The sequence below is a fragment of the Macrotis lagotis genome, chromosome X, assembly GCF_037893015.1.
Source record: "Macrotis lagotis isolate mMagLag1 chromosome X, bilby.v1.9.chrom.fasta, whole genome shotgun sequence".
NCBI classification, from domain to species: domain Eukaryota; kingdom Metazoa; phylum Chordata; class Mammalia; order Peramelemorphia; family Peramelidae; genus Macrotis; species Macrotis lagotis.
Window position 1 is genome coordinate 326,414,314 of NC_133666.1, and position 12,654 is coordinate 326,426,967.

Genomic DNA, 12,654 nt, shown 5'->3' on the forward strand with positions numbered 1-12,654 from the left:
GTAAGTAGAAGAGCAGTTTTGGAGTCAAGAAGACCTGGGTTTGAAGTCTTGTCTCTGACACATACTTGGCTATGTGACTTTGGGTAAGTTAGTATCCTAGGCAACATACTAATATAGATTTTGGATGATTTGTCAATTTAAGTAAGTGGAGGGAGTTTCCATAGTAATGAAATAATATGATTAGATAAAAACAAAAGTTTTTTCCATAACTTTGATTATGAGGTAACTGATAATTGGAATTCTTTAAAATGAAAAGTGCTAGCATCCACATTTCTCTTTTCACTGACTCAGAAATACCATGTATCCTTTAGTGTTGAAGAAGGGTGCATTTGGAGTTAGGTGGAAAGGATCTGTGATTTCATCATGGAAAGGAATTACTTCTGTCAACTCCCTCCATTAAGAGGGACCACAAGCATCTGGAACTTGGGGGATAAGCCCTAGAGAGTTTGCTGAGGCATTTCAAGGTTCAGTATTTTGCCCAGGGTGATACAACTTAGTAAATGTCTGAGGTGGGATTTCAACTTGTCTTGTCTCCAAATAATATACTCTATATATTATTCCATCTATTAGCCTCTTTAAGTTACAAAAGACAGAGAAAGGGGAAAAAAGATTACTCTTTTTAAATCAAAATTCAAGGGCTTAATTATGCTTAATTTGAGTCAATAGAGACAATTCTAACTTGAATTTTTTTCCAAAATCATTGACACTGAATCCAAAGAACTAGCAACTTAAATTACAAAATTTATTTGGTAAAACATTTAAAAATTACACAATTAAAAAAATCAATAAATAAAATTGTCATAGGTAGTTAGGTGGTACAGTGGACAGAGCACTGGACCTGGAGTCAGGAGTTCAAATCCAGCTTCAGATATGTGCTATCCATGTGAATTTGAGCAAACTGTTTAACCTCAAGCTGTTTCAGTTTCTTCAAATTTAAAATGTAGATAAAAGTACCTACCTTACAGTTAATTATTGTGAGATGTTTATAAGATGCTTAGTACAGTGCTTGGATTAAAAAAATGAGTGTTCCCTTCTCTCTCTTCCCTTCCCCTAATCAAACGGCATATCTATGAGTTCTGAAAATGAAGAAAGGTTCTTAAATCTTACCCAAAAGTACCCTCATCCTTAGCAGTCTCATGGTATTTATTTATGAAATAAACTTATCATGCCTCAATCACACCAATTATATGAAGTGTTAGTAGATTTAACTTAAACTGCAACCAGATAGTTCAAACAATAATTTAATTATTGTTTCATAGTTTTTCTTGCATGCTTGGTTAGTTTGGTGTTTTAATTCCAAGAATGTGTGGTTAAAATGGGAAAAAGGACAGATAGATTTACAGACCTTTCTTCTCTTGCTTGTCTTTGTTCCTCTCTTTTGTCTAAATAATCTTGGCTAACAAGCATTCAGAAGAAAAATTTTTTTTAAAATATGAGAAAATGATAGTATTAGATGATCAGCAAATGATAAACAGCTAACAGAAAATAATGAAAGTCATCTTATCAGTACTAGAAAACAAATGCAGCATTCTCTCCTGTTTCAAATTTTCCAAGATCTGAAACATTCCTTAATCCTTATCACAATATAATAATAATGATGATGATAACAATAATGACACTAACAAAAATAATAATGTATCAACAATAATGATGTTAAATAATAACAGCATTTATATAATGCCTTAAAGTTTGCAAATTCTTTCAAATATTTTGCCATACCCTTAAAGGCAGATATAAAATTGTGCTTTTCAATACAAAATATTCAATTATTATCAGCATTTTACCTCAATATAATGGTTAAGGACAAGTGGAAATAGGAGTAGATGAATAAAAGTTTGCATTTATAAAGAGCTGTAAGGTTTGCAAAGCACTTTATACATGGCATCCCATTCTATCATGTTTGATCCTCAAAATAATTATCTGAGGTAGCTGATATATCTCTGTTTTTCAGTTTAGGAAACCAAGACTGAGGTTAAATGACTTGTTCAGGGTCACAGAGAGTATTTTAGGTAGAATTTGATCTATACTATGCACTGGTCCACCTAGCTACCAAATAAAAGAAATGACCTGGGAATCCCAATGACTTTCTAAGTGTCTATAACTCTTTTTTTAAATTGATTTTTCACTTAACCAGATTTTCTCTATGGAATTACAGAAAGTGTAATTCCAAAATGCTTGTGGTTTATCCTGATGATCCAAATTCCCCCACAGAAGATTTTTCCATAATCTATTTTTGTGTCTTTATATAACTAACAAGACCAATGAAATACTGGCAAGTTCAGTCAATTCAGACAGATACTTCTATGTGAGGAAGTTAGGTTTTGATTCTCAACTTGCTTTTCACCATTCCATTTTAATTATTTCAGTAGGAAAAATATGTATAGAAATGTGTACACACGTAGAATATACCCAACCCATATTATGCATGCTTAGATGTACATATATAACATACATATTAATCACAAAACTTGTAAACCATACTATCTACACATGGTGGCTAAAGTGTCTGGTCTTCTAATCTGGCTAAATCTCTTTCACTTATTTTTTTCCCAACTTTTCATAAACTATAAATATTTATTAAGAATATACTGCATTGGGGCAGCTAGGTGGCACAAAGGATAAGCACTGGCCCTGGAGTCAGGAGAGCCTGACTAGGACACCTCCATCATCTAGTTACTTTATTATTTTTCCCCTTCACTACTAAACTTGAACAAGCTGTGTATACCTGATATCTCCACTTTCCTAGTAGAATGTAAGCTCCTTGAAGTTAAGGGCTATTTCATTTTGTTCTTTTTGCCTTTCATTATGCCTTGATTTGTCTAAATGGGAGTGGTGTTCTACATCTGTGGTTTCAACAGTGTTAGAAACTACCAGTAGAGAAGCTCATTCCATGGATGCAGATCAGTCACTTATCTGAAACAGTCTTAGAAAGATTTTTGGAACATTGAGAGCACTGTCTTGTCTGTGGTCACATAACCAGTAGGTGTCAACATCAGGATTTCAATTCATATCTTTCTGGTTTCAAGAGTAGTTCTCTACTCCCCCTTCTAACAACACACAAATGAATTCAAAATAGTTCATTTTTTCTTAGATCAATATTTATTTTTCCTAATTCTGGAAGAAAGACTTCATAAGGATCTGTCCAATAAAAGATGAGTGGTCTTCTTACATAATGAATTGACATATTAGAGTAACCTTTTAAGTTAAGACCAGTGGACTTCCACCATTTTATGAAAGCCCTGAGCAGTGAACTGAAAGATAAAAACATCTGAATACCCACACTAAAGTTTGATATATGATAACTTTGATAATAACCAAAAAGGTGGGAAAAGTTTGCCATATATAAATAACTGAACGCTTTTAGACTCAGTGCTTTGGAAAATCTTGTTCTTAAGATGATAAAAAAAATCTATCAGAACAATGAGCTGAATTTTTTCCCTTAAAACTTAAATTTCAATGAAACTTAATTCTATCACATGTAGAATCTTATATCCAGAGAGTCAATTTAGAGAATTCCTAATTTTAGATAAGTGATTAAGACATCTAGGACAGATAGTGGTTTAACTCTAGGGACAAAGATTCCTGAGGGGTAAGTCCAGAATGCATTTTCTCACTCTATAATAACTAGAACATTAGCTTCTTCTCAAGTGACACTATCTGTTTAGGAAGTCAATTCCATTGCTTTATTTCATAGAATTTAATACAGCTGTATTTCAAGAAAATCATTAATTTAGGACCAGGAAGAACCTTGGAGATCATTTAATACAATCTTTCAATACACAAGTGAGGACACAGAAGTCCAGAAAGATTCAGTAATGGTACTAAGATGACATAGGAAGTAAATCAAAAGAATTCAAAACCAAGGCAAACTTACTCTAAATTCAAAACTGACTCTACAACTCTTGGTTTATTGTATTAAGATGTAATATGCTCCCTTAGAAATTCAATTAGTTGGTCCACTTTCTGCTCTCTGAAACTATGTAAAATAAGTCAAATTATTTTTTCCTCTGCCAACTTTAACATGTCTCTCTCTTCCTGTTGGGTTGGTCAGTCAACAAGCCTTTATTAAATACTAAGTATATATATCAGTTACTGTGCTAAAAACCAGGGGTGCAAGGAAAGGCAAAAACATAAATCTTTGAGAAGTTCTTATTCTAAGGGACTGGAAGAGTAACAACATATAAATAACTAGGTACATATAAGATACATATACACACAGAACCTATACAGGTAAGATTTATACACTTGCAATGTAAATGGATGATGACCTCCAAAGGAAAGCCCTGGAGGTGGGGGAGGGAAGGCTGAAAAGGCCTTCTGCGGGATGGAAGATATAAATTGAATCTTGAAGGACATTAGAGAACACAGGAGGTCCAGATAAGAAGGCAATGCATTCCAGGCATGGGGATACCCCCAAAAAAAGCAGGGAGGTGGAGTGTCACATGCAAAGAACTAAAGGAGGCCAAGGATGAGTCCACATCAGTAGTTCTTTAAACTTGTTTTTTGAGGTTTTTTAAAATGTTTTTCTCCATCATCAGCCTTTCTTTAGTCCTAATTCTGACTCTGAAAAGAAACCTATGCCCCTCCAGGGGAGCCTACAATTCTATGTTTAGTGTGCATCCAAATCTCAATCTTCCTAACTCTTTAAATCTTTGAAAAAAAGTAGTAATTTCTACCCCCCCACACACACTGTTTAATCTCAATTGTACAGAACTGAGTTTACTGATGTCTCTATCAGATATTAATAAATAATTCTATATTCCTTTCCTCCTATTACTTTATTTTTTAATCTTTAAGTAAATTATAAAGCATTCAGTTTGTCTACTGAGTATATTAGATAGATATTGAAGCAATCTTCTAATATCTTTAGTTCATTATTAGCTTTTGCAAGCTGTTACTTCCATGGTGCTGTTTGGCACCTGTCTTTAGGAATATTCCTTTATGGGACCATCTTTCCTCCTTTGATTCTTGTAATGGGATAAGCACACAACTACATCTATATCTATCTATATCTATACATATATGTATATGTAACTATATATGTGAAATATTCTGTAACATTTAATAACAAAATCTCTCTATATGTATTTGTATGCTTATCTTGAAATATTTTTATTCTTTCTGTCAAAACTTTTGTGAGAATTCATTCACTAATGGTGATTAATAGAAAATAACTGCTTTTAGTAGAGCACCGGCCCTGGAGTCAGGGGGACCTGAGTTCAAATCTAGCCTCAGACACTTAATAATTACCTAGCTATGTGGCCTTGGGAAAGCCACTTAACCCACTGCCTTGCCAAAAAATACCTAAAAAAAAATCTGCTTTAGAACTACTCTATTTTGGCATAGATTATTGGCTCATTGGATTTATGTCATCAAACTCAAAAAATGCTTTTTGAAATTCCAGTCCAAGTATGTTCATCTCCTCTTCAAAATCATTTGAAAATAGTATTACTTTTGTCATCTATTTTGTTAGTATCTAAAAATTTCAGGAGTTTGTGTTAACTTAAGTTCTTCACTGACCTCAGATTCTTCAACATATTTTAGCTCCTACTTTATCTAATCTGGACTTAAGGATAAAATTATTTCTTACATTTGTCCTGTATTGCATACTATGTATTGTCCATGTATGTCCATGTATTGTAAGCTGAGGATATTATTGACAAAAAGCATCATGAAGTTCTTGCCTATAATTGGAGAGATCTATTTTCACTTTTGTTAAGATTAGCTGTACATAATGAAAGCATTCACATTGCCAGGCCTTTTCTTATGCATTCATAATTTGCTTCTTCACTGGTCAGCTCCCTCTGCCTTGAAGCATTCCCAGAAGGTGAGGTATTGAGATTTGCTTCCCCTCCATCCCCCCCCCCCCCACCGCCGGATAATTTGTCTTCTTTTTGACCCAAACACTGAGAGACACCCACTTACTCAAAGCTGATTGCCATGATGATTCTCAATAGAGCTGGCTTAAAGCCATATGCTACTCTTTCTATTTTCTTTGACTCTTAGGTTCAGTTTTATCAAACTGACTAGGTGCTAAACCAATCAATCACATTACTAGACCCCAAATTACTAAGTATTTCAAGGTTTCTGCTGAGGAGGGCCATGCCTTTCTTAGTGGTACCCAGAAATATGAAATCTATCCACTGACATCAATCTAACTGATATTTGGATATTCTCCTAATATGCTATTAGTACTCTTCCCTCCTCAATGAAAAGGCAATGGTTGAATTTTGAGGAGATTGCTAATATTATGATTATTAACATTCAGGTGAAATTTAATATCTAAATCTATATACATATTCAATAACAGTGATGAATCTGGAAGGAAGCATAAGAATATGGCTTTTGATAAAATATTTAAAATAGCCACGTGAATTGCAAGATCATTTTCCCCCCTCTTACTCATATGATAATCAAGATGGAAATTTTACTATTTTGTAGAATTTCAGATTCCCAGGTGGATAATTATATTTAAGTAAATTTATAATTCTATTCATTAGTTTTCAATTGGATTTTGATTATTTCCTCAGTTGTCACTTTATGACAACATTTCTTATGAAAGACAATCTGGATAAAAAAGAAGAGTGTGGTTCTATGAGGAACAGGGAAGCAGAGTGGAAAGACACTAGATTTACTGTCAGGGCAGGGATCAAAGCCTGGCACTGCTGTAGTATGAAGCTGATCTTGGGCAAGTCATCTAATCACTCTCAACTTTAGTTCTCTCTACTATAAAATGAGGGGATCAAACTGTCTCAAAAGTACCTTCTAGTTGAGGTGTTCTATGACTTTCTGTGAAAGATTCTATAATATTCTATAACAAAACCTACCTAAAAAAAGATTATCTGATATTCGATATCTCTGATTTTTCTTTGATCATATAGATACAATCTCAAATGGAAACAATTCAAAAAAATCATAATTTAAAATGGATTTCAAATGTTATTTAACCCTTAACTTTACAGTTGAGGAAACAAAGGCAGAGAGTTTTTCCTCAAGGTAGAAAGGATCAGATTTGGGAGCTGAATCTAAACTCTGACTCCCAATCCAGGATTCTCCTCAGTTTGTTATACTATCCCTCAGATCAAAACATGGGCTAGCATATAGAAGGTAGAATATGAAAACAGGTTTGAGTCCTTTCCCCATGACAGATTTACTGACTGTGTGATCCTGGACAAATCCCTTATTGGCTTTCAGTCTTGGTTTCTTTATCCATAAAATGGGGCAATAGTAATAATACCTACCTCATAGAGCTGTTGTGAGGCTCAAACAAAGTAAGTTTTGTAAAGTGATTGCAAACTTTAAAACACTTATATGAATCCAAGGCACTAGTATTACTATTGCAGCATGTTCATGTTGTAATGGCATTCATGCTTATTTATGAATCTAATTTTCAAGGTAGCAGTAGCAAATCATAGATCCCAAAATCATTCCTTACTTAAATTTGTTTCTTTCTTCCCGTTCTATTCTTTGCAACCTCTCCTCTCTCTCCTGCCGTCGCCTTTCTCTTTCTGCTGCTAATGACTCTTGGTGTTGACGAAATGATGATGTGAGGAGACCACTCAATGATGACCTAAAAATAGAATTAGGTTAGCATTAGTGATTAAGGTAAAAAAATGAGTTAGCAATCACTAGGCACAAACTATATTTTCGCTATTTTAGAGTTTCTTGATAATAAACAATAATTTATTCATTCAGCAATTCTTTTTAAGTGCTTCCTATGTATAAGGTAATATGTTGGGAATGTACAAAGATAAACAATAAGAATTATATCTAATTATAAATGAGTAACTATTAAAATCAATATTATTAATTATTAATGAAAATATAAATTGAAATAGTTTGCCCTTAAGAAATTTACATTTCAGTATGGAAGCATAAAGCATACACATAAATAATTATAAAACAAAATGGAACATAGAAAATTAATAACAAAATGCATTTGGCTATAAGATTAGTTTATGGATATATCACCTAAGAAGTCCAGGGGAAATATATTCATAAAAGTCAGGATTTCACCTGGGTTTTGAAATATGGGCAGATAGCAGAACTGAGGAAAGATTCATTAAAAACTATTAATTTTTCCCCAAATCTTAGTGATTTAAACTTATTTAATCTATAGTAATTTTCAATGACATGTATATTATATATTTCTACATTGTATGAGTTCACATCCAATTCTCTTGTTCTCTTGTTCACTATGGCTCACTAGTCTCCTTGTCCTGGAAGCTGCCTTTACAACCATCCTCTAGAAACCTCATCCTAGATGATCCCACCTATCCTGCAGCCTCTTAACCTGGAAGATCTGGTTACTTGTGGCCCCTTCTTCTGACTGGTTCTTTCTTTTTGAAATCTCTATTTTAAGGCCAGGTCCCAAGTCTTGCCATGTTTTCCTCTTTCAATTCTCTCTTGGAGAATTGCTCTGAACTCTCCAGACTTCTTTCTACACAACATAATAGGTACTCTTCTGTTTCAGCTTCCTTTGATTTTTCTTCTCCATTAGAAAATTTTAAGTTCTTTGAGAACAGGAAATTGCTTTCTTTTTGCTTATATTTATATCTCTAGTATTTACCACAGGGCTTAGCATTCAGAAAGTGCTTAATAAATGACTGTTGTTTACTTATTTGAATTGGTTCTCCTCTATATGCTCTTTGTTCATTATCTCTTTCTCCAAGACTTCATTAACACTCCCTTAAAAATAATTATACATCATTGGACTTGGTAGAACAAAATTTAGTTTTGAAGGCTCTCTTCTATAAAAGTGTCTCCCACATACAATGCCAAGAGCATGCAAGATTCCAGATGCTCCCAGAGAAATAACTTCTTTTTAGTGAACAATGATCAATACCAACAGAGACATAAGAACAGTGGTGAATCATTGGAGAAGACAGTGCAGAAATGATTTAAACTTCTGTTTATCTCATGGGGACTTAGAGGGCTGCAAAGATCTAGAAAAGGCTGGGAATCCCATAACTTCTGAACTCATTCCCTATTAACTAGGGGGAAAGGAGAAGCCAAAGCTTAGTAATAGAGGCAGCATGATACATTGGTGAAGTGACAAATTTGGAACTGGGAAGGCCTGAATTTGAATCCTGACTCATAATTTTAGAGGGGGTTAGACCACCCCCCTCCTCCCTCTGACCCAGAAAGTCACTTAAAATTTCTGGGCCATATTTTTCTCATCTATAAAATGGACTTGATGATTTCTCAGGTTACCTTTATAACTCTAAACTATGCTCTTATGATTCATGGTCTGTGGTTTAGATTCATGGGATGATGAGAGGAGTTACAGGTGGAAAGCTGATCATAGTTTTATCACACAACAAAAAAGGGTGGTGGATTTACTGACCTGACCAAGAAAACCTTTGCTTCAGCATAGTTCACCTGCCTGCAGTGGTATCTTATTTTTGACTAAGTTCTTTGTTATAATTTACCTTCATCTCATCTCATCTTTTCTTTTTTTTTTAATGGGAGCATCTGTTAGCATGTCAAAAGAAGTTCATATGAATTTTTAATAGTGTCCAATTAAAACAAGAGGCTTCTCTTTAATGTGAAAGCCTGCTGGGACCACTTTGGGTGAAGGACATTGAGGCGGCTACTTAGATTGGGTAAAGGTTTAGTTCTTGCTTGTCTTTGAGACCAAAGAGTGCACATTTCAGCAGGTAGTTATCATTAAAAACAGATGTAAGTTTTCACTTTCCTGAATAATTGAGTTCAGAAGAGATTGTAATGTGAACTGAAAGCACTTGAGGAATGAGGCTTTTTTTCCTGTAATGAAAAAATGCCTTGAATGATACAAGTTCAGTTTCAGTGCCCTAAATATTTGGTTTGTTGCCTTTGCAAACCCTAAATTTCTTCTAATTCAGATAGTGGCAGGAAGAGGAGCTAATGGTATTTCTAATTGGGGGGGGGGGTTATGTTTCTGTTCTCAAACTGGAGACACCACAAGAAGCAGTACCCTTTTGGAAGCAAACTGGCGTAAGCATGATATGTCAATAAATTAAATTGCTCTAGGTTTTATCCCACCTAGATGCATATTACATATGGAAGAACAAAACCTGATATCCTATAAATTTGGTTTCTGGAAGCATGTTAAAGTTACAATATCAATGCTGGAATTCAGTCAAAACCATAAAAATATTTCTAATATTACCAAGCACTATAAAAAAATTCCATTATGGTCAACTGTACATGGTCACTCATTTCCTATAAATCTATCTTTAACGCATTTTTACTTTTCATTCTAATTTCTCCAAAAAAAAAGGTCTAGCTACATTAAATTAAGATTTTGTAAGACCAGTCTTGACTTTTTTATGGAGGATAAGAAGTGTGTGTTGCCTGTTCCTCCCTCTTGGCTAGCTATGGTTAACACTGAAGATTCTAAACTCTGAGTGCAAACCTATGATAGGAGAAGGAAAGAGAAGAGAAACTGTATTTGAGGCCTCAGTATCCATGCTCCTGTATGAATACAGCATTTGCTGGGCTCACTGCCCCAGGAGCTCCATCTGGAAAGAAATCTGAAGTACAGCCAAGTCCTTGTTAGTGGAATGAAACCACACAGGACTACATTCCACATACAAGAAGCAGGTGGAATAGGGCAGGGGGAGGTAATTTTCAGGGGAATATATAATCTACACTGAGTGGAACGAGGTGCACCATTTAATTTTGGCAGTACCAGGTACCAGGTGTTGTCCTGGACCCATCCTCGAATTGTAGCCTTACCCTGTGAAAGATCTTTATAATAGCTCCACATTGCATTTTGGGGGTATCTGAAATGATCAGGGAGCTCTCCAATTTAGTTGGACTCAGTAAGCATTTATTTATTTATTTATTTATTATTATTATTTTTTTTATCTGGCTGGCTTTAGTGTGTCAGTGATAGATGGAACTAAGTATTGCAAATTGGTGACTTTTCTACAACTAATAATTTTATAAAATTGTCACTTATTTAAATAACTCAGTCACTTTTCCAGAATCTCACAGTCAATATATATCAGAGGTGAGACTTGAACCCTAGTCTTACTGTCTCTGGAGCTACACCTTACACTGCTACTCATGTAATAAAATATACCATGGCAAATCCACACCTCTATAGGTGGTGCCTATGGGCTACTGGAGTCAGTAATGGTACCATTAACCAATGGTTCATTAGGATTGTTTCTGATATCTTCTATGACAGCTAAAAGGATCTTCTAGAATTGTTCTCAAAATGGTTTGTAAGGTGTTAATAGAGTAGATTCTGTGAACTGATCCTTGGGCACAGCCCAAATACCTCTGATGCAAAGAGAACATACCTATTTTATTCTACCCTTTTCTCAACCAATACTCCCATTCTAGAAGTTGACAAAAAGATATCACCATTTATGCAGAATTTCCCTTCTCTCTGACTCTAAGACTGGATCTCTTCTTATGTACATGATCTTCCCAGGTAGTGCTTGCTATTCTCCCTAATATTAATTTGTAAGTATTTTGCATTGATTTACTATGTTATACATTTCTTGCTTTTAAAATGTATAGTCCTTGAGGGCAGAGGCTTTTTCATTTTTTGTATTTTCAGTCCTTCTGTCTTCAACTTGGCATAAAATATTAGCTAAATTGAACTGAATACTGACTCATCTCTCTGAAAGGATTCCTAAACATCTGATTGTTGTAATCTAAAGTTTGTCCAAAATATTGGCATATAAGATACCTTAGCTTACCCTAAGCACATGCTGACTAGGAGGACATGGGCCCATATCTACTTTCACATAGGCCTATATCTACTTCCCTTGCTGCTTTTTTTAAGACTATAAATTGTTCTAATGAAGTAATAGTAGTTCTGTGAACTATATATTTCATTTGAGCAGACAATTTTTAGGGCACCTTTGCTAGCCCTTGCCTCACACCAGAATATAAGCAAAGCAATCCTTAAAAGAGCCGTTTGGGGTCAGCTAGGTAGGGCAGTAGATACAGCATTAGTCCTGGAGTCAGGAGGATCTGAGTTCAGATACAGCTTCAGACACTTAATACTTATCTAGCTGACCTTGGTTAGGTTACTTAACCCCACTGCCTTGCAAAAACAAAAAAAAAAATAAACAAAAAAAAATAAAAGGGTTGCTCAGACACTCTTTTAAGAATGTTACAATTGGGGTGGCTAGGTGGCACAGTGGATAGAGAGCACCAGCCCTGAAGTCAGGAGTACCTGAGTTCAAATCTGACCTCAGACACTTAATAATCACCTAGCCTTGGGCAAGCCACTTAACCCCACTGCCTTGCAAAAACTAAAAAAAAAAAAAAAAAAAAAAAAAAAGAGAGAGAGAGAGAGAGAGAGAGAGAGAGAGAGAGAGAGAGAATCAACCAATGTCAGACACACTGTAACACTGTAATTTGTCTCTAACATAATGATGTCATTGGGGGCAAGGAAGGGCAAAACCATCCAACTTCTGGCTACTCTTCCTTACATCCTTCGGTGATACTTCTGCTTTTTTTGTCCTTGATTCTCTTTTTTCCTGTCCCCAATCATCCACCCCCAGACTCTATTGGAGCCTTGATTTTCCCTAGAAGGAGCTAGGTGGAGCAGAGGAATACAGCCCAGAGCATGGAATCAGAAGACCTGAGTTCAAATCCTGCCTTAGAGTCCTAATTGTGTGATCCTGGACATGTCACTTAGCCTCTGCC

The 12,654-nt window shown here is 35.0% G+C and overlaps 1 protein-coding gene across 9 annotated transcripts in view; it reads right to left on the bottom strand.

Moving 5' to 3' along the window:
• The window catches only part of FHOD3 (formin homology 2 domain containing 3), a 740,814-nt gene that overhangs the window by 119,306 nt on the left and 608,854 nt on the right, over positions 1-12,654 (bottom strand). For 7 of the 9 annotated variants that reach the window (XM_074203815.1, XM_074203819.1, XM_074203818.1 and 4 more), the window contains 2 exons: positions 7,436-7,570; positions 1,346-1,396 (listed from right to left, as the gene is read on the bottom strand). In XM_074203815.1, coding sequence (XP_074059916.1) covers positions 1,346-1,396; positions 7,436-7,570 — 186 coding nt within the window. The remainder of the gene's footprint in view (positions 1-1,345; positions 1,397-7,435; positions 7,571-12,654) is intronic. The other 2 variants (XM_074203820.1, XM_074203814.1) reach the window with 1 other exon arrangement.